Source organism: Protopterus annectens, chromosome 5.part0 (assembly GCF_019279795.1).
Source record: "Protopterus annectens isolate FY-2018-M chromosome 5.part0, PAN1.0, whole genome shotgun sequence".
Taxonomy (NCBI): domain Eukaryota; kingdom Metazoa; phylum Chordata; order Ceratodontiformes; family Protopteridae; genus Protopterus; species Protopterus annectens.
In genome coordinates this window covers 1,618,029,121-1,618,055,568 of record NC_056735.1, presented here as the reverse complement: position 1 = coordinate 1,618,055,568, position 26,448 = coordinate 1,618,029,121, and the positions used below count along the sequence as shown (strand labels likewise).

The window sequence follows — 26,448 nt, the reverse complement described above, 5'->3', positions numbered from 1 at the left end:
TTCTGTTCTAGATTCTATCAAAAACTGTACCAGCGCTGGTCTTTCACTTAGGATCCCCATATTTATTTTTCTTTGCCTATACTCTATCAGTCCTTGATGGGGAGGGCAGTCTCTAGCATGCACTCCAAATAAATTCTTGGCCTCCTCCCATTCTGTTATCTTTCCTTTACTAATTATTTGTTCCCAATACCTTGGTTCTATTGCCAGTTTTCTCCAATACATTCCAGTCCCCCTGTTGCCTATTGTCTGTATGCTTAATTGCAGAAATCCCTATTGGCAGAATCTCCTTTCTCCATTCCCATGTTGGATTAGTTCTCAGAATAATTTCTGGTACTTTATGAGTGTAATATTCTGTATGGTTATTGTTATTCTCCTTAAGGATCTGCACCCAAAATCCCATTCTGTTCTTGTACCTTGAGCCTTCCCTCCTGTGTTTCATCATCATCCCCTTCCACTTTGAATTATAGCTTTCTGTTTGTGCTGTATATGGGAGCCTTAATTGTGTAGCTCTGAAATACCCTTTCAAATCGAGTAATCCCAAACAACCTTGTTCTTTTGTAAGAATCTGCTTATTCCACTTCACTCTTGCCATCTTCCCTCCCAGATAAAATCATTCAGCTCTTTATTAATTGCTATCCACAACTTCTCCTCTGGTTGATAAAAATTTGCCTGACCTGTGTGTAAAACTAAAGGGGGTAAAAACATTTTATCTTACTATTGGTATCCATATAAGAGAGCTTCAGTTTTCTCAGTTTTTGTATTATCTTTTGTTAAGTTTCTTCCCACATATCCTTAGCTGCCACACCAGAATCCTTTTTAATCCATACTCCGAATTACTTCATTTTATCTTGTTTCCATAAATGTGTATATTGCTGAACCAATTTGTGTGTTGGTATATAGTTTACTGCTATTGCCTTTGTTTTTAGCTTCATTAATTTTGCATCCTGAAAAGACTTGAAACTGTCTGAAAATGTCCCACAGCACTGAAATGTCCTTTTCTGGTTTTATCAGGTATAAAATAGTATCATCTGCAAACAGAGACAGCTTTTTCCCTTCTTTGCCAATGGTTCTAAATGTTTGTCTTTTCGGCTTTTCCTGGTTAGGGGTTGCCACAGCGGAACTCCGGTCCTCTAATGATTGGCAGTAGATTTTCACAAACGCTGAGGTGCCAGCTCGACGTTCAACCTTCAACGAAGGCACACCCATTTATGCATGTCTTTCGAATGTCCACCCAACCGTGGGGAGGACATGCACACTCCACACACAAGGCACTCCCCGCACTCCAGCTGAGAAGTGAACGGGAAAACCTCTTGCTGTGAGGTAACATCGCTACTGCTGCACCACCGCGGTCTAAATAATGCAAATAATAAAGGGAAAAGAGAACACCCCTGCCTGGTTCCTCTGCTCAAACAGAAATTATCACAGAGAAATCCACCCACTTTAATTTTTGCCTCCTATGCCTCATATATCTTCATAATCAACCTTATAATTTTATCAGGAAATGCAATTGCTTCCAATGCCCTGCTCATAATCTCTGTCAAATGGTTTCTTTGCATCAAGACCCATTAGCAACAGTGGTATTTTCTTATATTCTGCTTCCCTCTGGATCATTGTAGTTCTCTTAATGTTGTCAAATGTTTGCCACCCACTCCACAAAACCACATTGATCCATATCTATCAATTTTGTCATCACCTTTGCAATTCGTTTAGCCACTATGGACATAAACACTTTATAATCATGGTTTAGGGTTGAAATGAGCCTGTATGAATCTGGATCTGATGGGTCTTTACCCTCTTTAGGTATTACAGCCACCACTACTCTCTTCCAGGATAATGGTGCTTCTTCTCCTGCCAAAATACTGTTAAAACCTTCCAGATCTTATCAGTTTTTTTCTCTTCTAGCATCCAAACTTCCACAAAAATACCACACATCGTAATTTTCTATCTCATTTCTTCATCTATCTCTGACCTCGGCATATTTATTTTCTCCAAAAACATTTCCATCAGTACCTTTTCTTGATTTCCATATTTTTGTGCTTTATACAGATTTTTATAAAATTTCAGAAATATTTCTAGGATCTCCTATAGGATCTCTTGTTATCTTCCTTGTTATAGGCTCCCTAAGCTGGGTGTCAACCCTTTCTACTTTCTGTTGCCCGAGTCGTTGTGCTAAAAGTTTTTGTGCGCTGGAGTTATTATCAAAAAAACAATTGCTTAACAGCAATCTCTCTAAAATCATACATTTTATTGAGATACTCCCTTATTTTCTCTTTGGCATTCCGCAGTTGCTTCTCTTCTTGTTCTTTGAGATTCCCCCTACTCTGCAATACTTTAAACTTTGTCAGTCTCTCTGTATAATTCTTGTTACTTTTTTTAACCATAACTTTCTTTCTTTTATTTCCACCCTATTTTTAAAATCCACTTTAATTGTGTTCCACTCATTAGCTATAAGTTCAGAAGTTTTTGTCTTCTCTAATAACTCCCAAATAATTTCCACCACCCATTCCTTAAATTCCTCTCTTTTCAGCATGTAGGTGTGAAAGCGCCAATGTCTCATCTTTATTTCATTACCCTACATTTTTATTTTGGTTATTGGATGCATATCAGACCTTTCAGTTAAATGCACATGTTCCTGTGAAATATAAGTTTTGTGTAGTCTAGCCCAGTTTTTGTATGTTTTGGGGAGTACTATGTAAATTTGCTCCAAACTCCTACTATTGAATTCACATCTTCCATGCCAAACATTTTCATGAATTTCAAAAATCTGCCCTTCTTTGTTATATTTTTCCTTCTGGACCCCCCCCCCCCCCCAACACATTTTCACTACTGAAAATCAAATTCTGGTCCCTTCCTGTAAGTAATATTCCTGCTGAAAGCTGATTTCTCCCATCATTTTCTTAACCTCCATTGTAGCAGTTTTAGGTGGAATATAAATGCATACCAGTGTAATCCTCCTTCCTTTACAGTAGCCCCTTAGTACTACAAATCTACTATTATCTTTTTTATTCTCTTCTGTCACTATTTGAGCTGTTCTTGCAGTTAGTATAAGTACTTCTCTTTTCCTTTGCCCCACGTATTCCATTGAATAACCGTCCTGAAAACCTTTTCTTTATCAAATTCACTTGTTCATTTCTTTCCAGATGCGTCTCCTGTAGCATTGACCAGATTTTTTTTTTTTTACTTTGCAGTGCCTGCATTTATTAAAACTGTACAAGGAAAAAGAAAGAAGAAGGAAAAGAAAACACAATAGGGGAACCTGTTTACTTTAGTATCCCCATTACACTCGGAAATAACTGGGAAAGCTTTACTTTATATCATGCATTAGCAAATACTACTGTTGCTAACATTTTGTTTTACTTGCATTTAAACTCCTTCCTTCCTCTTCTCCTAAATGTTCTTCACATTTAATGACATGAAGTAGGCCATATGCTTTAGAGTCCCATACAAGTTTAGCAAAGTCCAATATTTCCAGGCTGTCTTGTTCTGTCATATTTCACAGATATGATTAATGCTTTGTAATCCCACATTTATTTGTTCATTCCTGAGTAGCTGGTTTTATTCCTGTTGATTTCCATCTTTCAAATCCAGTCTCTGCTTCATTTTAAATGTACTCCCAGTTCATCTAGGTAACTATTCTGCTTTTTTTCTGTCTCTCAAACATTTTCTGTTGAAACACTGGAGAAGATTTCACTGGCACAGTCTCTCTCTCTCTCTGGGCTTAAAACAAGAAGAAGAGCAAGAAGCAAAATCTCCTTCTGTTTCATAGCTCACTTTTTGTTAGACAAACTTATATTTCCTCATTAGCATGATGTGCATTAAAAATATTTTTGTCTCTCCAGGAAAGAATATATTGAAAATAGCTGGTTACAGCATCTTAAAACTTATGCCTGCTTCTCAACATTCCATGATTGGTGAAACAAAATGTATGCCTCTTCTGTCTGTTGTACAGTGAGTAATCATTTTCTAATGGTCTCCCACTTTTAGTACTTTGTCGTTCTATCACAATTTTGTCAGAATCAACTCCTTCTGCTGGTAGATTGCAGCTTTACTATTAAAGGTTTAGGTTACTTTCTCAATGCCAGATTTGGAGCATACACATGATGTACCCTCTCAATTAACAACTCCTGCTGTGGAATTCCAGTCCATTTGCTTATTTGTGCTTTCATAAAATTATTACAGTCTGTTCCTTCCAGCTTCCCTGGTACAGTAGAAAATCTCAGATTTTCCCTACATGCTTTGTTCTCGAATTCCATTTATTTTTTGAAACATCTCTTCTTAAGCAGTCTTACATTCAGTCAGCCTTTTCTTCATTTCGACCTGTGATTTTTTGCAGTTTTATCACCTCATCTGAATATCTGTTTAAATCTTTTTCCAGCCTTTTGTTATTAGAGCTGATACATTCCTTCAGTGTTTCGTTTGTTTTAATTAACTCTGAGTCCATTTGAGTTATTTTTTCCTGTAGGTTACTGGAAGTCATGTCTTGCACCAGAGCTGGATCTTGCACTGCTTTTTTGCTGAACAGCTGCAGAATTCTTCCTAGTCAGTGTTTTTTTCCTCACCTTTTATGATTGATTTTCTTTCAGGTTCTCCGAATTTCTTTTTTGCTGACATCCAGGCAGTGTACTTACTAACCAGTTACTGAAATGTACCCAAAAATATGAGTTTACTTGCTCTCTGTTCAGAGTTTCTGTTTTCACACTGGGAGAGCTGAAGTTAAGCTGTTGCTCAGCGTGAAGCCACCTTTGAAGTCCTACTATAGCCGTCCATGACTTCAGAACCACTGTAAATCAAAACAGAAATGAGAGAAACCTATTCTCTGCAGTCTTCGTTGACCTGTCAATGACTTTTTACATTATGACAGACACAAAACCGCTACTAAAATTTACCTGTCTTGGTCTATGTACACTCACACACTCACTTGTTTTGACAGCTACTTGTCCTGCAGACAGTAGGCTGTTAAATGGCAAAATAACATTTCTTTCTTTCCCATAGCAGTTGATATCCCTAAGGCTGTATTCTAGGCTCTCTCTTATTCAATGTATTTGTGAACTTCCACTCCGCAAGCAAACATGCATAAATCATCCAATATGTACACTACTTTGCTCTGATGTGTGCTGCTAAAAATGGCTACACTACAACAACTAACCCAGGATTCCCTTACCTCTGTTGGTATATGGCTACTTGATTCCCAACTTCTTCTAAACCCTAAAAAATCCAAACTCATCCTTCTCACCCCAAAACAACTCTCTTCCCAGAAATCCCTCTTCACTCTGTTCTCCACAAAAAACTTAAAAATGAATTGGAAACCCACACGAAGCTACTAGGTGTAATAACTGATGATAACTTGAAATTTGACCACCATGTAAAAGATGTAATAAAAAACAATTAATCAGAAAAACGGCACCCTCTACTGAATAAAACCTTACCAAACGGTGCTAGAAAATGCCAGCTCTCCTCTATGCATCCCCTTTTCTTATTAATCTTCAGACAACCCAGACCAATGTCCTTGAGCAATGCTATAATAAAGTAGCCAAATTTGCTGCATACGTGACATACAAATCTCTCCATAGTGCAGCCATAAAGCAGCTACACTGAGTAGGACTGCCGCACTCCCTGTCTCTTATCTCAGCTACTTACCAAATAATCCACAGAACCTTATTCAAGAGCCTGAACATCCTTCAACACTACTCACCAAACAGGCCTCTTTGCTTAGTAGATTAAAAAAAAAAAAACTCCGCAAGTAACCAAATCAAACAACTCTGGTGGCAGCTCTCTTTATTCCTCCTACATATCTAAAATCTGGAACTCCATCCCCTTGCCTTAAAAAAAATTACCTCAGGTGGAATTGTTCAATTCTCAATAAAACAACACCTAATAAACACATGGCTGTGTTTCTGATCAGCTCTTGTTTAGACAGACATTCCTATCCCTCCACACAGTGTATTCTAAACTACTCTATTCCTCACCTTATCTGAGGACAGTATATTGATACATTATTTCTACAGCCTGTGCCTCTGTCACCCTTTCTCTCTAAACCTCTCACGTTCCTTTTTTCTTTCCTTGCCACTCATACTCTTCTCTTCACATTTCCACTTATTTTTATTATACTCTGCTGTTCCCCTTCAACGTCTTCTCTTACCCCTGTTGCATCTCATCCCTTCTGACTCCCCATCTACGCAGCCACAAACCATGTACTGACATGTTACAGCCTCTCTTACCGACAATAATTCTACATTCCCTTACTTGACCTTTCCCAGCCTTCATCTTGCTGAGCTTATCTACTGATCGTCTATTTCAACTTTACCACATCCATTGCATGATCCAACCACTTTCTGTGCTGACACCTTTACCTATTACTCTGATGTTGCATGTCAAAATTGTCTTCTTGCCTTGCTCCTCCTGCCCACTGCTGTATGACTATTACTTCTATAAACACATTACTTTCCTCGAACATCACTTTTTTTAAAAGCTCTTGGAAATTACTTTGTCTTTTCTTTCCTTCCACTTTCTTTGTTTTAAGCCATTGCTGTACTCGAATATTAGAGTGCATTCGTGACTTACAAAGTTTAAAATCTATCGATATGTTCTGTTGTCTTTTGTAAAATTCTGTTTATGTTTTGCTATGTGTTCTGTTTGCATTCATATTGTTAAATTGCTTAAAATCATTATAATTTTTTATCTGCTTTTTGTACATATATTTATACTTGGAGATTTTCTCCCTGGACCTGTGCTGAAAAGGGGACAACTTATGCCCAGACAGGCAATCCTGGTAAACAAATACTTGCTAATTAATTAATAAAATAAATGACAATACTGCACATTATTGGAGATTTTATATTTCTCTAAAAATACAAAAGGGGCATGAGAACAATGTACAGACTTGCCAACATAATACTACAAACATAGCACGGAATGCAGGGAATAAAAGTAGATAGCAAATAATGTAAGGTACCAATAGATTAAAAGTGCCAATGTAAAGGTGCAAAAATTAAAGCTGTAAGAAGGAGATAGTATAATGAGATGTTAGGATTAACTGTGTAGGGGATAAAGAAATAGTGACCTGAGGTGCAATACAGAAAGTTTGGAGAGGAAATGGTGTTGTGGAACAAGAATATGGCATATTATACCACTGTGTAGTTCTGAAGGGCTAGATAGGCAGAGTGACCTGTAGCCTGGAGTTGAGCAGGAGCAGATCCAGGTATTTGGCAGATGTTGTTTTAGGTGATCTTTAAAGACTGGAGGTTGTTAGTTTGTTTCAAGCTATGAAGAAGGGAGTCCCAGACTTCTGCAACATGGGTAGAATACAGAGAATCCCTGGCAGAATAATTTGACTTAGTCCTGGTAAGGAGTAATTTATTGGGGTCAATATAGGAACTGAATGTGACAGAACAACATTGGATAGAAAGTGAGAAGAATAAATTAATTATGTCTCGAATATTAGAAGGAGAGAGGGTATTGACTACCATGGTTTATTATAACAAAATGGGTGCTCTGGACAGGATGTAACAAGAATGGTTATAAGGAAAGCTTGCAGGGTTCTTTTATCACACTGTGAATGGAAATGTGGTAAACTTAAAGTAGGTTTGGTTTAGTTTGCATCCTAGTATGAAAAGGAGAACATTATGTAACTTGTGGCAAATGGGGAAAAAAGATGTACTGTGAAAGATCAGCCAGTTTTTGTAGATGCAATTTTTCTGATACTACACTTTGGTAAAGATCTTAGTTTACAGGTTTGATTAAGGAATAAAGAAGACAGAAAGTCATATACAAGCTGATTTTCCAGCAGTTTTAAATATATTCTTCCATGTTCACCAGTATTAATTAAGTAATGAACATATTGCAAGAAATGCCAAAGTTCCATTTCCAGGTAGTGGAACATAAGGCACCTAGGGATACCATCTGTGTTACTGGAACTGCTATCCCAGTGGATTCTGACAGTAATTGGAATGAAATGTCAGATCAAGGAAGCGATAGAATGTTTCTGAATTCCATGGTGAATCAACTCTGGGCAGCGTGATTATTTAAGTGACTGACTGTTAATTGTATTCATAAACAGTCTGATCAACAGTACAAAATTAAATATTTTAGTTATTGTATATCAAGTGCTATAGTGAAGATCACAGTACTGTACAAATTGTATGGTAAGAAGTTTGAGAGGGAAATCCATGTTGAAATTATACTATGTACTAGACTTAAGCAATGACCTTCTGATGTAGAAACATATAAATCAGCCTTTGGTGTTCTGAGACAATAATATGCTACAAGATTTCATATTTTTGTGGGTTATAGAGTGCATAGTAATTGAAGCAAGGTGATTAAAAGTTTATATAATTGCAAGCATGAGTGGTTCTAGAAATATGTTTTACTTTTCAGCAATGTTTGGTTTCTTAACCCAGAGTTTATTTTTGTTACCATAATCTACCACCAAAAAATTAAGATGTTAGCTGATTATTATAAGTTATAAAAAGTTGTATATGGTTTTATCTCTTGGTACTAGTCAAGGTAACTAAAATATAGGTACTGATATGCTGGTGGAAAGGGATGATAATTAAATGGGGGAAGCTTAATAAATAAAGAAAGACTGGGATTTTGGATGCATATCCCTAAGGAGAATAACAATAACCATACAAAATGTTATATCCATAAAGTTTATTTTATTTTACATTTGAAGAGCCCTTTTTCAGTGGGGGCCTGGGGAGAAAAGCTCCAACATATACAGTTTTCATTATAAATTAGCATTAAACAATGTTACAGGATTGTTACAAGGCATTAAGTAAAGTAAAAGAATATATTCTAAGAACTAGGCCAACACAAGAATAGAGAAAAGAGATTCTTCCAATAAGGATGACTGCAATTAGGGGTACAGAGAATAGGCAAGAGGGGTAGAATTTACTGAAGAAAGCTAGCAAAGGAAGCAAGGTTTTGGGAGCAAATAATAAGAGAGGAAAAGGTAGTAGAATGGGAAGATGCCAAGAATTAATTTGGATTGCAGTGTAGAGGTTGCCTTCCCTATCAAAGATTGATATCAGAGTGTAGCCTAAGAGAAAGGAATAGGAATATGCTAAGTGAAAGACACTGGTAAGAGTTTTTAGTAGAATCTATAACATAAGCTGCTGTTAAAAAAGGATAATTAGTAAAGCCTATAAAATATTGCATAGTTAATGGGAATCAGTCCGAGGATGTTTAAAAGAATTGGAAGGAGACACTGGATAAGCAATTCACAAAGAAACAGTGGGAGGATATATGTATGCCCCCTAAATATGCAAACAAAAGTCTAGAAGATTTAAGATCTTTGCCTGAAGTGTTTACATATGTATTTTTATACCCCAAGCAGACCCCAAAGAATTTTTCCTCAGGTAGATTGCAAATATTGGAAGTGTGATGGGGAGGAAAGGTCTAACTAGGAATATACTTTTTCAGTGTTTAATAAGTTGGTAGAGTTTACAAATTCCCTGCAGATCACTGTCAGAAATATGGGGTGAGCAAATTGGTATAACTAAGGAAATTATTTTTTTGAGCCATAAGACAAAATTGCCTACACTTATTAAGACCTTGCTTTATTTAAATTCTGGTGGCTCCCCAAAAGATCAATTACTTAAAAATGGAAATCAAAGTCTAAACCAACTGTACTGGAAGTAATGAATATAGTAACAGAGATAAAATAATTGGTAGTGGGATCTCTTGGAAGAGGTAGGAGCAAATTTAATAGAAAATGGGAATTGTGGGAACAATACATGCAGAATAATATTTTGTAGTAGAAATGAAGTTTAAGGGAAGGCATGAATTGAATGAGTTATGTAATGTCTGACTGACAATGACTATAAAGACGATTATAGGTGATGTATACTGTTTGTAACTGAAATATGTCAATATGCTTTGTTTTCATTTATATAAATTTATGATTGCCTGTGTCATAATTGATACTTTTTTAACAGGAAATATCTTTATTGAATTATTTATATGCTTACAGTAAACTATGATAGGGATACAATGATTTGAACACTTTAAAATTAGAATTATAAATTTAGAATGCTTGTTAAGGTCATATGCTTAGAAAGCAATTTAATGAAATTTTGAATAGAACCAGACCCATTGTATATTTCAAGAGGGTCACAGAACCTTTGTGAAATAATTCTAGATTTGTGCTGAAATGAGACATTCAGCCCTTTTGCAATGTTTTAAAGTTTGAATGGCAGTGAGTTGGGAGGGTGGCCTAATGGTTAAGGTGTTTGCCTTACAAACACAAAGTGCAGGGTTTGAGTCTCACAAGGGATAATTGGCTAGGCTTACAATGGCTCACAAGGGCACTTAGCCTAGTACTAATCTATGAATCATTGTATGTTTCACTTAACAGGTTATTTGAACATAAGTGTAAAGAGTGCTTATTATTGACAGTATAAGAAGTTTAAACTTGTACATGCATGCGGACATTACAGGATGTAGATATGGAGAATGCACCAACTGTAAATTAATCTAACAAGCAGTATATATTGGAAAAAAGATTACAATATACTGTAAGTAAATGGGTATGTGAGTGACTCCTAAGAATAATGTGTACAATTCAGGCATTGATGATTGAAGCTTGGTGAATATGCTTAAGTATCACAGTAATTTTTTGTATTTAAGACAAGTCTGAAGGTGGCATCAAACTTTATAAAAACTAGTATGAATGCAGTACTGTATATGTGTAGAAAAGAGTTTAATTTCTTTTGTTGTGATATGCTCTGTTTAAAATGCACTGTGCAAGAGGGGAGTTAAATAATAGTTGAAATTAATGTGTAGGTACATTAAGAATAAATAGGTACATTCACAAACATTTTTCTGATTTGAGTTTTCTGTGTGTGTTGTAGTAAACTTATTGAAAAATTTTGGTTAAATTCAAGTATATAATCTAACAGCATAATTTCTCGATGACTGTGGACTGTAAATAGGTGGTCCTGATCCTAACATAATCCTTCTTGTAGGTGCACATATGAAGACAAATGGATGAAGTTTTCTCTATGGTGCATTGATCAAGGTATTGATCATTTCACGATACCCATTCTATCAGATAGTCTGCACAACTTTGCTTTTAACTTTATTAAGAGACTAAATTACTGCTGTGTTAAAGTTGATTAAGCAGCTATTTGTAATTTCCATCCGGAATGGAACTCTTCACTCCTTTAAAAGTATTTAAGGCCTTTTTGAAATGTTTTTAAACCCCTCCATAAGGAACTCTTGCTCCTTGGGATCTTTATTTTGTGCTGGAAAAAATATTAGCTTCCTTTACACCAGCATCTGTAGCACATCTTAAACTTCTTTCATAAAAGACCCTTTTTCTGGTAGACATTACTTCAGACAGAGAGAGTTTTGGAGCTTCAAGCTCTTTCTTGCAAACTAAATTCTAAACTTTCTACAAGGGCAGAGTACCTATGCAGATAATCCCAAAATGTATGCCAAAGGTAGACAGAGAAGCAAACCCCAGTCTGATCAATTAATCTGCATTAATGTTTTCCCCCATGAATCAAATCATGGAGAACATTTGCTGCATTGTTTGAGTGCTCACTGGCAGCTCTTATTCTTTTTCAGCAGAACCAAAGACCATAGAAAAGATGACCATCTTTTTTATTATTTTTGTACTTAACAAATTAGGCCAAAAAGTTTCCAAGGTCAAGCCTGTCCAGGTGGCAGGCTGATTGCATTGTCTTTTTCCATTGATAAATGCAATAAGAATTACCATGGTAGCCCCCACAGATTACTCTACAAGGGTGATGCCTACTTTTGTAACCTTTTAAAAATGCTTCAGTAGGCAGTGTTTGTGCCTTATTGCAGTGTTTTCCTACATACTTTTGCAAGACACTATGAAATGGATATGACCTCAAGGTATTGGTTGGCCTGCAGGTCCCCCATCTTCATGTGTTGTCTTGTCTTGAAGCTGTCTTAAGTGGATAAGTGGGGGAACCTGTCCTGTGGTTGAAATAGATTCACTGGATTGTTACATGGTTTGCACTTGCCATAACATTAGATCTTCACGATTCATATCTGTTCAGTTCAGCATACAAGTTCATATATTTTCTAGTAAAACAGCACACCTGTTTTTTGCAGTGAGAGGAGGAAGGTGAGGTGCACTGTGGCAGCAATGGGAGGACCTTAAGTGTGGGAAAGTCTTAAAAAAGCTGATGCCTGTGGTGACCAGTTCCGTAGTTGAAGTGGATGGGACTGAGACATGAAAATCATGCATTAATGGTAATCACTCCATAATTTTAATTTCTTGTTTTTCAAATGTCTTATGAATGTGGCAGCTTTTGTTTAATAATTCCTTAATGCAACTCAATAGATGTTTTTCTACCTTTTGTTATTCTGTTCTGTGAGCATTGACATCCCCTTTTGGTAAACACCATTGCTCCTACAAATCATTTTTTTCCCTATAACATCTCTGAAAGGCACTTTTCAAGTTCTCAGTCCATTTGTTGAAATTTCTGTCTACATAATTTCAGGAACATTTTTGTTGTGGTATATATTTAGTTTTTTTTTCTTTACAGAATGTAGGACAACTCATCAAACTGCTTTGAAATACTGGGAGTTACATATCCTGTTCCATCCATATCCCATAGAACAATTCTGGTGAACTTGGCATCTCCCTCTGTTGTAAGTCCAGCTCAAATTTCAAACTGAGCAGTATCACTTGTTGAGTTTGAACAACATCTCATATACCTCCAAATGATTTGTTTCTCACCAATAACAACACATAAGTGCAGCTTTAAAAGTAAGTAAGTGTTAAAGTAATGTCAAGTATACTTTGTGTTTAGAATTTACTGCCTGTTTTCCTCCCCACTGCAACCCTTATCCTCCTGTTGACACTATCCACATGTCTACATATCCAGTCTCCTGCAAGCATTAAATTAATATTTATGTGTGTGTATATGTATATATATGTGTGTGTATATATGTATGTATATGTATGTATATATATATATATATATATATATATATAAGCGCTACAGAATCCTGAAAGTTCAAAATACTGAAAACTCAAAATCCTGAAAACACACAGGATACCAACACTTACTGTATTCCAGCACAAGTACATACAGAAACATATTACCCTTCAACTGTATGCAGGTGGGCAAGCCCCCCCTACACCCCCTGCTACTTAAATATATCAACTCCAAGATTGCACTTTACTGCACTAAGTGCAATCTTGGAGTTGATATATTTAAGAAGCAGTGGGAGTGGGGGGTGCAGGGGGGGGGGAGCTTGCCCCCTGCTTATACTTGGAGAACAGTAATATAGTTTGTGTTTTATTTGTTTCTGTATGTACTTGTGCTGGAATATAGTAAGTGTTGGTATCCTGTGTGTTTTCAGGATTTTGAGTTTTCAGTATTTTAAGTTTGCAATATTTTGAACTTTCAGGATTTTGGTCTCAGGATTTTGGGCTTTCAGGATTCTGTAGCGCTCCCATATATGTGTGTGTGTATATATATATATATATATATATATATATATATATATATATATATATATATATATATATATATGTGTGTGTATATATCTATAATATATATATATATATATATATATATATATATATATATATATATATATATATATACACACACATACATACACACACACATATGTGTACATATACATATGGTTGCCATGCATTTTGTTGAATGTTGCTTTCTTCGACAAAGATTAGAGGTGGTTAAGATTGTTGAACATCTGGGTAGTCAAATGTCCGATATCTCAAAGTGCTGTTTCTTGGAAACTGATAAGTGGGGATTGGGAGGGGATTATAGTGTGTATGTACATGTGTTTGTATGAGTGTCTGTATTTCAGAGTCAGGGGAAGATGTAACTAAGGGGTTAAATTTCATGTTTGTACTGGGTGTGGTGGTTTGCGTTGTGTGCTGGCAGTGTTACAAGAAGGGTGTAACAGGAAAAGTTTTTTAAGGTATGGTGTGAGGTTCGGGTTGGAGCAAGGACAGGTTAAGGTTAGCACACATTAATGAAGTGGACAGAGGGCTAAGCCCACACAGTACCTTAAAAAGAACTTCCAGTAACACGGTCACTGTTTTGACAAATTGGAGGCAAATGTTTTGGGAGCAGTTTAGTGTAAAGATTGGGAAAGGAACTGTTTTCCTTTTTTGATCTTTCAGAAGTTCAGTGTTTAGGTAATTTGGCCTTATGTATGTTAGGTCTTACTTAATGCTAAACAAAACACACAGACAAAAATAAGTTCAGTCATACATAAAGGAAGCATATATATATATATATATGTGCACATCTGGGAGGAAGAAAGTTACATTTGATAAAGCACATCTGCCCTTCTCATTGATAATGTTATTTGTGAGATATCCACCTCAGCACTAACATTATTGGTATCTAAACAGCTGATGCCCTGATTTTGGCATTTAGCTTGAGGCCATGGATTGGCTAGCCAGGGAACTTGTACCATGTGGCAGGGAGGGAAGACAGAATTCATGCTAATTAGAAGGTGCTGTCTCACTTACAAGCTCATTTCAGTTTAAAGCAAGGAGCAGTCATTGAATCTACAAATGACTTGGCCATCCTGCAGGAAGGTTTGCTCCAAATAAGTAACTGGTGCATAAATCATGGATTGAAACTAAATGCCAAAAAATGCATTATTGTATTCTTTAGGAAGTCATCTGTCACAGAGAACTGCAGATTAACAATACACCCCTAAGAGTTGACTCAGTTGTTTGAGATTTGGGAACTACATGGACAGTGACCTAACTTTTGACCAACATGTATCCATTGTTGTAAGAAAGCCCTTCTGTATTGCATAGCTTATAAACAAAGGTATTGTGTCTTTATTTTGGGATTTTACTGTCCTCCTTTACTTAGCTCTCATTAGGCTAATCATTGAATATAATGCCTCTTGTGGTATGTATTTGTCCAAACACATGCACTCAAATGCATAAATAACATGTCCTACTTGGATCGACCAAGGTATCCTTTGACCCAGTACTAATGGGTTTACTGCATATCATCAAGTCAAATAGCATAAAAACACTCGGTCTGTGGATCTAAACCTGTTTTGCAACATCAACAGAATTGCTTGGACAGACATATCTCACACAGGATATTGCTGTTCTGAAACAGACTCCCCGTCCACAAAGAACAAAGTTCATTCTTGTTCATATTCAAGTGCAACTTAGATCTGTGGATAGGCAACAGAAAATTTACCCCAGTACTGCCTCTTGTACTACTAATGGACAGAGGCAGCTCCTAAATGCTTTATCTCATGCATGGATTCCCTCAAATTATCTATGGTATGCTCCCAGTTATGCTCATTAGGGAAAATATCCAATTATCGACCATGGGATGGGTAGGTCCAGTCTCTAACCAAATAGGATAGGTTTATCCAAATAGAAGGGGGAAATTGGCTAGGCTTAAAATGGAACTCAAGGACAGAAAACCTACTACTTGCATATGAACTTATTTTGTGATATACTTTTAAGCAAATTAAGTTAATTATTTGCAAAAAATTAAATGTATTGTTAAACATTTGAACCTCAAACAAATTAAATGACAGATAAGTTAGTTTACCTCTGAAGACAAAAGTTTTTATGATTTTAAAATTTAAAAAAAATATGGAAAATAAGTTATCTTGGCAGCAAAGTTAGCTTCATATTTATTCTTAAGAGGTTAAGGAACTTTCACAGTTAAAGAAAAGAGATAACACCTGATCAAGGATGATCCATTCTATTTTTATTGTCTTAGACGTGTACTACAGATTCATGCCACCTTAGCACCAAACAACTTTCTCAAGTTCCTCTTCCATTGCTGATCAGGGATGATGTATACAGTCGCAGGGCCATCTGAATACTTGCATCTGTTTAGAGACCTAACATGAGGAAAGTGTATGACTGAGCTACCACTCAAGGCATGGATCCCTTTTCATCTCCAGTTTCTTCCATACTGGATTATCTATAACTCAGCTGAGAATCAAAGATCTGAATCTCTTCTGTCAGTATTCACCTTGACACATCAACTTTCCATCAAGGTCTTTGCAGCAATTTGTTGTCTTCTCTAAAGGTATGCACATCATCATTAAAGACACTTTTTATTAGACCTCCTCTAAAGAATCCTGATCCCCAAAGAACTTGAAGTTTACTCTGGAAAATTGTCTCTCGCCCCTTTTGAACCAGACTGCTTAGCACAGCATAAGTACCTTTCCTGGGACACACTGTTGTTGGTGGCATTCACATCAGCTTAATTCAATTTCCACATTTCAGGCCCTTTGCACTGATGCTCTCTGACTGTTTATAAGGAAAGAGCAGTTCCTGCATATTAATTCAGTGCTAATATCTAATGTAGCCAGAACAATAAACTTGAACCAGACTATTAATCTTCACTTGTTCTTTCCTAATTAATCAAATAAAGGGGAAGTATCTTCATTGTTTGGATTTACATAGATAGTTGAGGCTTCACCTTTATGGGACAAAGTCAGTCAGAAAAGATAGTTTTTAGTTTGCATAAGAAGCAAATTACTAAGTTAGTTCTCCATAGTTTCTTTAGAAAGATGGCTATATTACATTCTGCTGTAAGATGTATGGCAAATCACTTCCAATATATTTTAAAGTTAACTGTTCTTGAGCTCCAGCCACATAGAAAGCATGGTTAGCAAGTGTCTCTCCAGACAACATTTGTGCAGTTGTGACATGCCCTTCTCTGCATGTTTTCACAAGATGTTATAAGCTAGAAGCAACTGCCTGTAAAAGATTGTCATATGGAGCCATTATTTTACACGGGATGTTATTAAAGACCATCCAGGAAGCTGAGTTGGGGACTTTATTGTTATGATAAGTTCATAACCTTTCAGATCAAGTAATCCTAATCCAGCTTGTTTAACACCCCTACCCTCTTTCCACTTTCCTGTTCCATGGGAGCCCTAAAGAGGTTTATTTAGAAGGGTACTTAATTATGGTAGTTCTCATCTCTCTAGCGGTATACTCAGAAATCTGAAGAGAAAAAGAAGTGCAGCTCATTATGGGTAGAATGAAGGAGCTAAAGCAGGAATGTTTTAAATGCCAGACTGACTTGAACCTGCACTACAGGTGGTAAAGGTGGAAGATGATGGATTTAGGTCATGTAGCTCCATTTTTAGGGTAAGTAAATAAGTTTTCATTTTAGAGTACTTCATAGGATTAGAAAGATAGTGTTTCTAATTGATCTTAAGATTTAGAGTCAGGCTACAGAAATAGACTCGAGATACTAAGTCTAAAGTAGCCACCGCTTTATAGCCACTTGATATCCATCTTCTGGTGAAATTGCTAGCTTGCTTAAAGTCATGATACTGTATTAATGTGTGTTGTAGTCTTACCATGTTCTTCACTGATGCTTTGCATTACAGGACATCTGCAATGGCTGGGCAGGAAGAAGCTGAGGCTCAGCTGGCAGAGCTAGAGCTTCTTGCTAGTATGTTTCCTACCCAGGAGGAGTTCACAATGAATGATCATTTGGCATTTGCAGAGCTGAGAGACTACGCAGAAAATCGAACAGCAAGTGTGCCATCTTCAAATGTGCAGTTCACCATTCACATAGTGTCTGATATTCCAGATTCAGGAATGGTAATTTGTTGTTGCTTTTCCCTAAAACACAAAATGTGTAATCGATACTTACAGTATCCTTTTTCTCTAAAACTCAAGTAAATGTATGGTATTAGAATAGCCTTTTTTATAACTTCAAATGTACTATTTAGATATAGTATAATTCCCTTTATACTTTAACCAGTGCTCACCAGCAAGCAGCAAAGGGAATTATTACTAAAGCAAATAAGAGTTTGCTTCTGTATTGCATAAATGTCTTGATTTTGTGGACAAACAGCAGGAACAAGTTATTCATCAGTAAAGGAGAATGTTTCTTCTTAACAAATGTAATTATTATTAATGTGCTGCCTTTTAAGTACATGTATTTTATGATTTGATGTTTTTACTGCTGTTAGTAACAGTATTTGCTTGGAACCAATAAATGTCTTTGCAGTGTTTTGCACTTTATGGTTCCATAGTAAAATACAAGTAGCATCTAGCTATATGACATAGGAATCAGTAGCAGAGTAGCATAGTATATTTATTCATCCATATTAAGAAAGTAGAATTCTGTTTCATGGCCCTTTTTGATTTAGAGAGTTTTGGTCAGGAACAGGGGGGCACACTACACTAGCTTGCATCTTGAAGTGCAGCTTTGTTTTCATCACTCACAAATAAACAATTAAAGCTAACTTCCGGGATGGCTGCTCACTAATCAACAGCTTAATTTAACCTTTCCTAGTGTAAAAAAGAAATTGAGAGAGAAGGGCTAGTAATGCTGCCAGTTTTGCTAAAATTCAGTTACTGGCTTGTAAGTACACTGCCTAGATGCAAAGAAGAAATTTAAAAAAGCAACTAGAACAGGTGAAGAGAAAACACTGATTGGAAAAAATCCTGCAGCTGTTCAGCAAAAAGCAGTTCAAGCTCTAGCTTTGTAAGTTAGAAGAAAAAATAAATCAGATATGCTCAGGACTGATTAAATGAAACATTGAAGGAGGAGTATATCAACTCAAAAAAGCAAAAGTTTGAAAAATGGAAGAAGCTTTAAACAGCTGTTCAGATGACCTATTAAAACTGCAGAGGTCAGAGGTCAAAATGAAGAAAAGATTGGCTGAGTATGAGACTGTTCAAAAAGAGCTATTTCAAAAATGGTAGAGTTAGAGGCAGAACATGCAGAGAAAACCTGAGATTTTCTGCTGTACCAGAGACACCGGAAGGAACTGTATTAATATTATGAAAGCACAAATAAGCAACTAGATTGGTATTCCACAGCAGGATTTATTAAAGGAAGGGCACATTGTGTGTATGCTCTAAACCTGACCACGAGAAAGCAGCCAAGACTGTAATAGTAAAGATGCACTCATACCAGCAGAAAGAGGTGATCTTGAAAAAAACTCTGTCAGAAGGGCGAAGTATTAAAAATTGGAGGCAGTTGTGGATTTGGGGAAAATAATTATTCACTGTAAATCAGGCAGAAATGTAGCAAATTTATCCTAGCAATCAAGAAATGTCAAGATACAGGAGTGAGATTCAAGCTCCTGTATCCAGTTGTCTTCATAATATTTTTCTTTAGGGATCAAAGTAAGTTTTTGATGCAGAACAGGCTAAGGAGAAAATACAAAAGTTTGTCCAATAGAATGTGAGCCATCAAACAGAAGGGGACTGTGCTTCTTATTCTTCTGTTAATAGAGACTTTGCCATTGAAGCCTTTCAAAGGAAAATGCTTTAGAGACGGAAAAAAGCACATGAGTTCACTAGAAGAATTGAAAGTACCTTAGACTTGAACCAGAATTTGGGGTTAGGAAATGGAGATGAACAGGAAGAAGATAAGCATCACTGCAATTATTGAATAAATGTGAGATTATAAAGTATCAATCACATTTGTGAAATATGACTTTACAAGAAAAAGTGGATGAGAAATATTGGACTTTTGTTGACGTTCTTAAACTTGTGGGAGAACTGAAAGCTTATACCCTACTTCATGTCATTTAATGCTTGGAAAGGCATTAAAAGAAAATAACTATAAGTAAAACAGTTTTTCTTAAATGTTTATATAAAGCATTTTGTGATACAGATTGTAACTGATATGGTAAGGTATTTTCAGTGATTGTATATGACAAGTAGTCTTTTAGTTTGTGTTTTTAAGAAGTGTATGCATTACAATGTAAAAAGAGAAGAAACTCTAGACAAAAGTGTGTTTAAGTTAATATGCTTTAATCTTGGGTTATTGGGGTAGAAGGTGAGGTGTAAAAGTGTACTGGTTATAAAATATGTAGAGTTGAGATGTTTTCTCTTGCTTTTGCATAGGTGAATGTCTGGATTAAGGCCATTGGCTTAATCTGCTAACATTTCTTTGTGTAAGCAAGAGAGCTTTAAAAGTAAGACAACACTGCGAATGTAATGGAAAGTTTTTATTTGGCAAATAATGTTAAGGGTGAGTTGATACATCTGCAGCTGAAGGCAACTGTACATTCTGTTCTTATTTTTCCATGCAGACAAGCTGACTGCTAGTGAAAGCAATATATCTCAGCAGTTCTGGATGTTGTTCGCTGAGAGAAACATAAAATTAAAAGGTACAAGGGGAGCAGCTTAGTAAAAAAATAACATTTTAAATTACTGAAAGTGAATAAGAAAGAGCAGCTTTCCTAGAGCCTAAATACTTCAATGCATTTACTAGAATAGTGTATAAATTAGTTTTATTTAAAGGTAACCAGTACATCTTTTTCTTAAGGCTAAAAGTTAATATTTTTTTGAAACCGAAACCATACAAGTTGTTTTTCACATCAGGGAGGCGAAAGGTAATAAGACAAGTAGGACAGGCTGATGCACATTAACAAAGATAACATTAATTTTAGATTAGGTAATGCCTGTGGGTGCAGCTATTCAGTTTTGGACATTTGTTTCTATCAGTTAGGTTAGACTTCATTACTTGAAGATGTACTTAGTTTTGCATGTCTTTTGAGTTGATAGTTTTATTTTTGTTTGATTGAAAGTTTTCATTAAAACGAAATATTGTCACCATACACTGCTAATATGAGTGAGGGTAGACCCATCAGACCCAGCTTCTTATAGATCTATTTCAATTTTAAACCATGATTATAAAGAGTTTACTTCTACACTAGCTAAAAGAATGGCAAAGGTGTTGTCAAAAGTGGTATGTATGGATTGGTGTGGTTTTGCGGAAAGGGGGCATACATTTTACTGCATTAATAGAAAAATGATGATCCAGAGAGAAGCAGAATGTAAGAAAATACCTCTGCTGGCAGGTTTTGTTGCAGAGAAAGCTTTTGAAAGAGTATGATTGGATTTTATGGGTGGAGCAATGCAAGCATTGGCATTGTCTGATAAAATATTAAGGTCAGTTAGGAGGATATATGAAGGATTGGAGGCAATAATTGAAGTTGGAGGTTTCTTCTCTTGCAAACTGAGTTTGAACAGAGGAAACCAGGCAGGGGTGCCCTCTTTCTCTTTTGTTATTTGTTTTATATTTAGAGTCATTAGCAAGGAAAATAAGGGACTCAGAAATTTAAGGATGTAATTGGTATGGTAATCAAGAAAAGTTGGCTTCATTTGCAGATGAGACATCTGGTGATGTAAACCTTGGCTTTAGATGATTGTCCCTGTTGAAGTGACACCCCATCCCCATGTGCAAAACTGGGGAAAAGGGTTGTGGATGGATAGATATTATTTTGTACCTGATAAACCCAGAAAAGGACAGCTCAGTGTTGTAGAACATTTTGAGACAGTTTCAAGTCTTTTCAGAACATAAAATTAACAAATATAAAACAAATGCTACAGCTGTTAATTGTGTGCCCACACAGATTGGTTCAGCAATATCCATATTTATGGAGACATGCTAAGATGAGTTATTTAGGTGATTGGATTAAAAAGGCTTCTGTTATTTCAGATAAGGATATGTGGGAAGAGACAAAACAAACGATAATACAAAAAAAATGAGAAACTGGAAGCCCTTGTTTAGGGATAGCAAGATAGAAGTGGTGAAAATATGTTTAGACTCATTAGTTCTTTATAGTTTAGGAATATTTTTATCAAACAGAGGAGAAGTTGTGAACAATAATTAATAAAATTGAGTTGAAGAAATGTATCTGGAAGGGGAAGAGAGCAAGAGTTAAGTGGGATAAATTGTTCTTTCCAATAGAGCAAGGTGGCCTAGGATTACCTGACTTCAATAGATATTTTAGAGCTGCACAGTTAAAGTTCACATATAGTATGTATATGTGTATGTGTGTGTGTGTGTGTGTGTGTATACACATACACACATATACATATAAATATATATACTAGCAGAAGGTTATGATTCAAAGTGAAAAGGGATGATGATACAGGGGAGAAGTTCAAGAAATAAGGAGAGAGTGGGACTTTGGATGCAGACCAAGAACATATAGAATATTATTTATATAAAGTAGCAGAAAGTAGTTTAAGAACTAAGCCAACATGAAACTGGAGAAAGCAGATTTTGCCAGTACAGATGACTGCAAGTATAGATAAAGAAAATAGGCATGAGGGGCTTGAATTTAATAGAGAAAACTGGCAAATGAATTAAGGCAGTGAGAGTAAATAATGAATTAAGGCAGTGAGAGTAAATAACTAAAGAGGGAAAGATAATAAAATAGGATGAATTCATGATAACATTTCGACTGCAGGCTAGAAACTGCCCTGTCTAACAGGGATTGATATCAGAGTATAGTCAAAGAGAAAGAGATTGGGAATGATAAGTGAAAGACTTGCTCTAGTAGAGTTTTCAGTTGAATCTTGAACATAAGTCACTGTTAAGGGGTGATTAGTAGGGCATGTAAAATATTGTAGAGTAACTATAAGAATCAGTCAGGGGAGGTTAAAAAAGATTGAGAAGAGAGACTGGGAAAGCAGTTTACAAGGGAACAATGGGAAGACTTATGCATGGCTCCGAAGTGTACTACATAGTCCAGAAGGTTTAGGATTTTTGCTTGGAAGTGTTTGCACTGGTATTTTTATACCCCAAGCAGACTTTAAAGATCTTTTCTCAGGAAGGCATCAAGTGTTAGAGGTGTGATGTGGAAGAAGGAGGCAACTGGGAACTTGTGTTTTGGGAGTGTAGTGAGTTGGCAGATTTTAAACAATTCCTTGCAGAGTACTCTGTCAGAAAATTAGGTGAGCAAATGGCTGTAACTAAGAAAATTATTCTTTTCAGTTGGGACACAGGATCTGAATTGCCTAGACATAGTAAGGCCTTGTTAAGTTTAATCCTGTTGGCTGTCAAAAAAGCAATTCCTAGAAAATGGAAGTCAAAGCCTAATACAATTGTATTTGAAATACTAAATATTGTAAGAGATAAAACAACTGGAAGAGAGGTCTGTAAAAAAGTGAAAAAAAAATTACTTAGAAATAAATGGAAATTGTGGGAACAATACAAGCAGAATAATGTTGAAGTGTGAGGTTTATGGGAAGGCAGGAATTGAACAATTTATGTAATGTTGGATTGATAGCTATAAATAAAGAAAACATGTATAATGCATGTCAGTGAAAAAAAATATTAATGTGGTTTCTTTTCTATTCTATTAATGTATGTGTGTTTATATTTTAAGTAATAATTGTAAATGTGTTTAAAATGTGAGGAAAGACAGCTCTGCGGTTAATTTGCTTAGAAAAAGAGAAAAAAAGATTCTTCTTAAAGTAGAAGCTTTGCACACTTTAGGAAATGGTACCTTTGTTGGAAGGAATGGTGCTTACCTTCACCTGTAAGATTTTGTTACAAAGCTAATGTCTGCAGCCAGTTAATGGCCCAAAAGCAAAAGTTGAGCTTTGCAAATTTTGCAAATTAAAAAAAGGGAGAAAGAGAATGGACAGCTGAATCAAAGGCCTTGGTCATACCCACAAATATTTCAGCTCTAACAAGATCATGCTGTTGTAGATTATGCTATTAGACTGACCTATGTCCATAGTTGTAGCCTTCCTTAAAACAATGCCTATGATCACAAAGAAGTCTGTCTTTATTAATGTCTTCTTCACTTGATTTTGAATTAGTTTTTTAGAGGTATTGGGGATGTGCTATAATTTGAAAATGGACAGGAATCCTTGGATAAAGTTAGGTAAGTATGGTAGCTGACTGTCAGAGAAAGTGTAAGTGCATGCTTGAAACAGGCGGATGTTATGCCTGAGTTGAGAGACAGGTTAAAGAGAGACTATGGATATAAAATGTTTACACCCCCTTGTTAAAATGCCAGGTTTTTCTGATAGGAAAAATGAGACCATAATAAATCATTTCAAAACTTTTCCCACCTTTAATGTGACCTATAACCTGCACAATTCAGTTGCAAAACAAACACATCTGTTAGGGGAAAAAATATAAAAAATTAAAAACATACAATACGCTGGTTGCATATGTGTGCACACCCTTAAAATAATACTTTGTTGTGTGTGCGCACCCTTAAACTAATTCTTTGTTGAAGCACCTTTTGATTTAATTACAACATTCAGTTTTCTTGGGTAGGATCTAACAGCATGGCACATCTTGACTTGGCAATATTTGCCCACTGTTCCTTGCAAAAGTGCTACAAGTCTGTCAGATTGCAAGGACATCTCTTGTGCAGAGCCCTCTTCAGGTTACCCCACAGATTTTCTATTGGATTTGGGTCTGGGATCTGGCTGGGCCATTCCAAAACTTTAATTTTCTTCTGGTGAAGCCATTCTTTTATTGATTTGGATGTATGCTTGGGGTCATTGTCGTGTTGAAAGGTGAAATTCCTCTTCATCTTCAGCTTTCTAGCAGACGCCTAAAGGTTTTGGGCCAAAAGTGACTGGTATTTGGAACTGTTCATAATTCCCTCCGCCTTGACTAAAGACCCAGTTCCAGCTGAAGAAAAGCAACCTCAAAGCATGATACTGCCACCACCATGCTTCACCATGGGGATGGTATTCTTTTGGTGATACAAAGTGTTGTTTTTGTGCCAAACGTACCTTTTGCAATTGTGCCCAAAAAGTTCAACCTTGGTCTCATCAGACCATAACACATTTTCCCACATGCTTTTGGGAGACTTGATGTATTGTTTTGCAAATTTTAGCTGGGCCTGAATGTTTTTCTGTGTAAGAAAGGGCTTTCGTCTTGCAACCCTACCCAATAGCTCAGACATATGGAGAATACAGGAGATTGTTGTTACATGTAGTACACAACCAGTACTTGCCAGAAGTTCCTGCTGCTCCTTCAGTGTTGGTGTAGGTCTCTTGGCAGCCTTCCTCATTAGTTTTCGTCTTGTCTTTTCATCAATTTTGGAGGGACGTCCAGTTCTTTGCAACGTCACTGTTGTCCCATATTTTCTCCACTTTTTGTTGATTGTCTTCATTGTGTTCTATGGTATATCCAATGCTGTGGAAATTTTTTTGTACCCTTGTCCTGACTGATACCTTTCAACAGTGAGATCCTTTTGATGCTTTGTAAGCTCTCTGCAAACCATGGCTTTTGCTGTAGCAGGCAACTGAGTAAATGTCAGGAAAAATCCTACTAGGACACCTGAACTTTATTTGGGGTTAATCAGTCTCTTTAATTGATGGCAGGTGTGTACCCAAGAAGACTGAATGTTGTAATTAAATCAAAAGGTGCTTCAAAAAAGTATTACTTTAAGGGTGTGCACACACAGCAAAGTATTAGTTTAAGGGTGTGCACACTTATGCCACAAGCGTATTGCACAAATTTTTTTTTTTTTATATTTTTTCCCCTAACAGATTTGCTTGTTTTTCAGTTGAATTGTACAGGTTATAGGTCACATTAAAGGTGGGACAATTTGCCGAACGTACTAAACCGCGAAATACAAAAAGTCAAATCCCCATAGTCGGCCAACTCCACCTCCCACTACTATACTGCCTACCCAAACAAAATAAATAAACCACATATAAACACTAACCAAAACCATAGTTCAAAACCGTACGTCTAACCCTACACTAAACTAAATCTTACATACATTGCTATCTATGCACTTACCTTAACCCACACCCTAACCCTAAGGTCCGTAACTATCACACACTTGCCCTACAGCGATATACCAAAACAAAACAAATAATCCACACACATACATTTAACAAAACCCTAATTCTAACCCTACACTAAACCTTACATACATTACTTATCTATGCACTTACTTTAACCCGCACCCTAACCCTATGGTCCATAACTATCACACACTTTCCTTATGGAGCTATACCGCAGACAGGCCAACCATGACACTTCAACTTTTTGAATTTCGTGATTTCGTACTTTCGACATAATCGTGGTTCACGCAATACGTGTCGGTGTTTTCGTGTTTGCTTAAACGGATTTTCGCTATAGACCCATGTTCATCATATTGGTCAATGCTGCAGTAACCTTAACTATTTCTGTTATATCCTGTATAGGATATAACAGCCTACCAGCTCTCAAAGTTTCAGGGAACCTTCCACACACCCAAACCATCAGTCAGCTCAAGTTGAACTGACTAAAAAGACAAGTTTGGGTGCCAAACCCTTCAGAGCTTTCCTACCCTCCAAAGAGTATGCTCCTCTTGTTTCTTGTTTTAAAAAAAAAAAAAATATTAAGTTATTACTTATGACATAGGCAATGATAAAAACAAACCATTCTGGCATAATTTTAATTGCAAGCATTATACATCGCAAACCATATTGATGTAATTGTAGTTGCAAACATTATACATCACTTATAATCTATCCCGTCATTGTCAGACATTACAAAGCTTATTTTACTCATGCCGTCTTTTAAACCTTGTTCTTCCTGTGCATGTATTGTACCCACAGTTCCCATTTCCTATGTAATTTGCTCCTACTCTTTTCTAAAGATCCCAATTCCAGTTGTTTTATCTCTGTTAGTATATTCGCTAACTTGAGTAAAGTTGGTTTAGACTTTATTTCCATTTTCTAGTAATTGC

At 36.3% G+C, this 26,448-nt stretch overlaps 1 protein-coding gene across 6 annotated transcripts in view; it reads left to right on the top strand.

Moving 5' to 3' along the window:
• Positions 1-26,448, top strand: part of RWDD2B (RWD domain containing 2B) — a 171,680-nt gene that overhangs the window by 4,007 nt on the left and 141,225 nt on the right. For 2 of the 6 annotated variants that reach the window (XM_044071388.1, XM_044071389.1), the window contains exons 2-4: positions 12,085-12,225; positions 12,522-12,745; positions 17,362-17,578. In XM_044071388.1, coding sequence (XP_043927323.1) covers positions 17,372-17,578 — 207 coding nt within the window. In that variant the 5' untranslated portion in view covers positions 12,085-12,225; positions 12,522-12,745; positions 17,362-17,371. The remainder of the gene's footprint in view (positions 1-12,084; positions 12,226-12,521; positions 12,746-17,361; positions 17,579-26,448) is intronic. The other 4 variants (XM_044071392.1, XM_044071393.1, XM_044071391.1 and 1 more) reach the window with 3 other exon arrangements.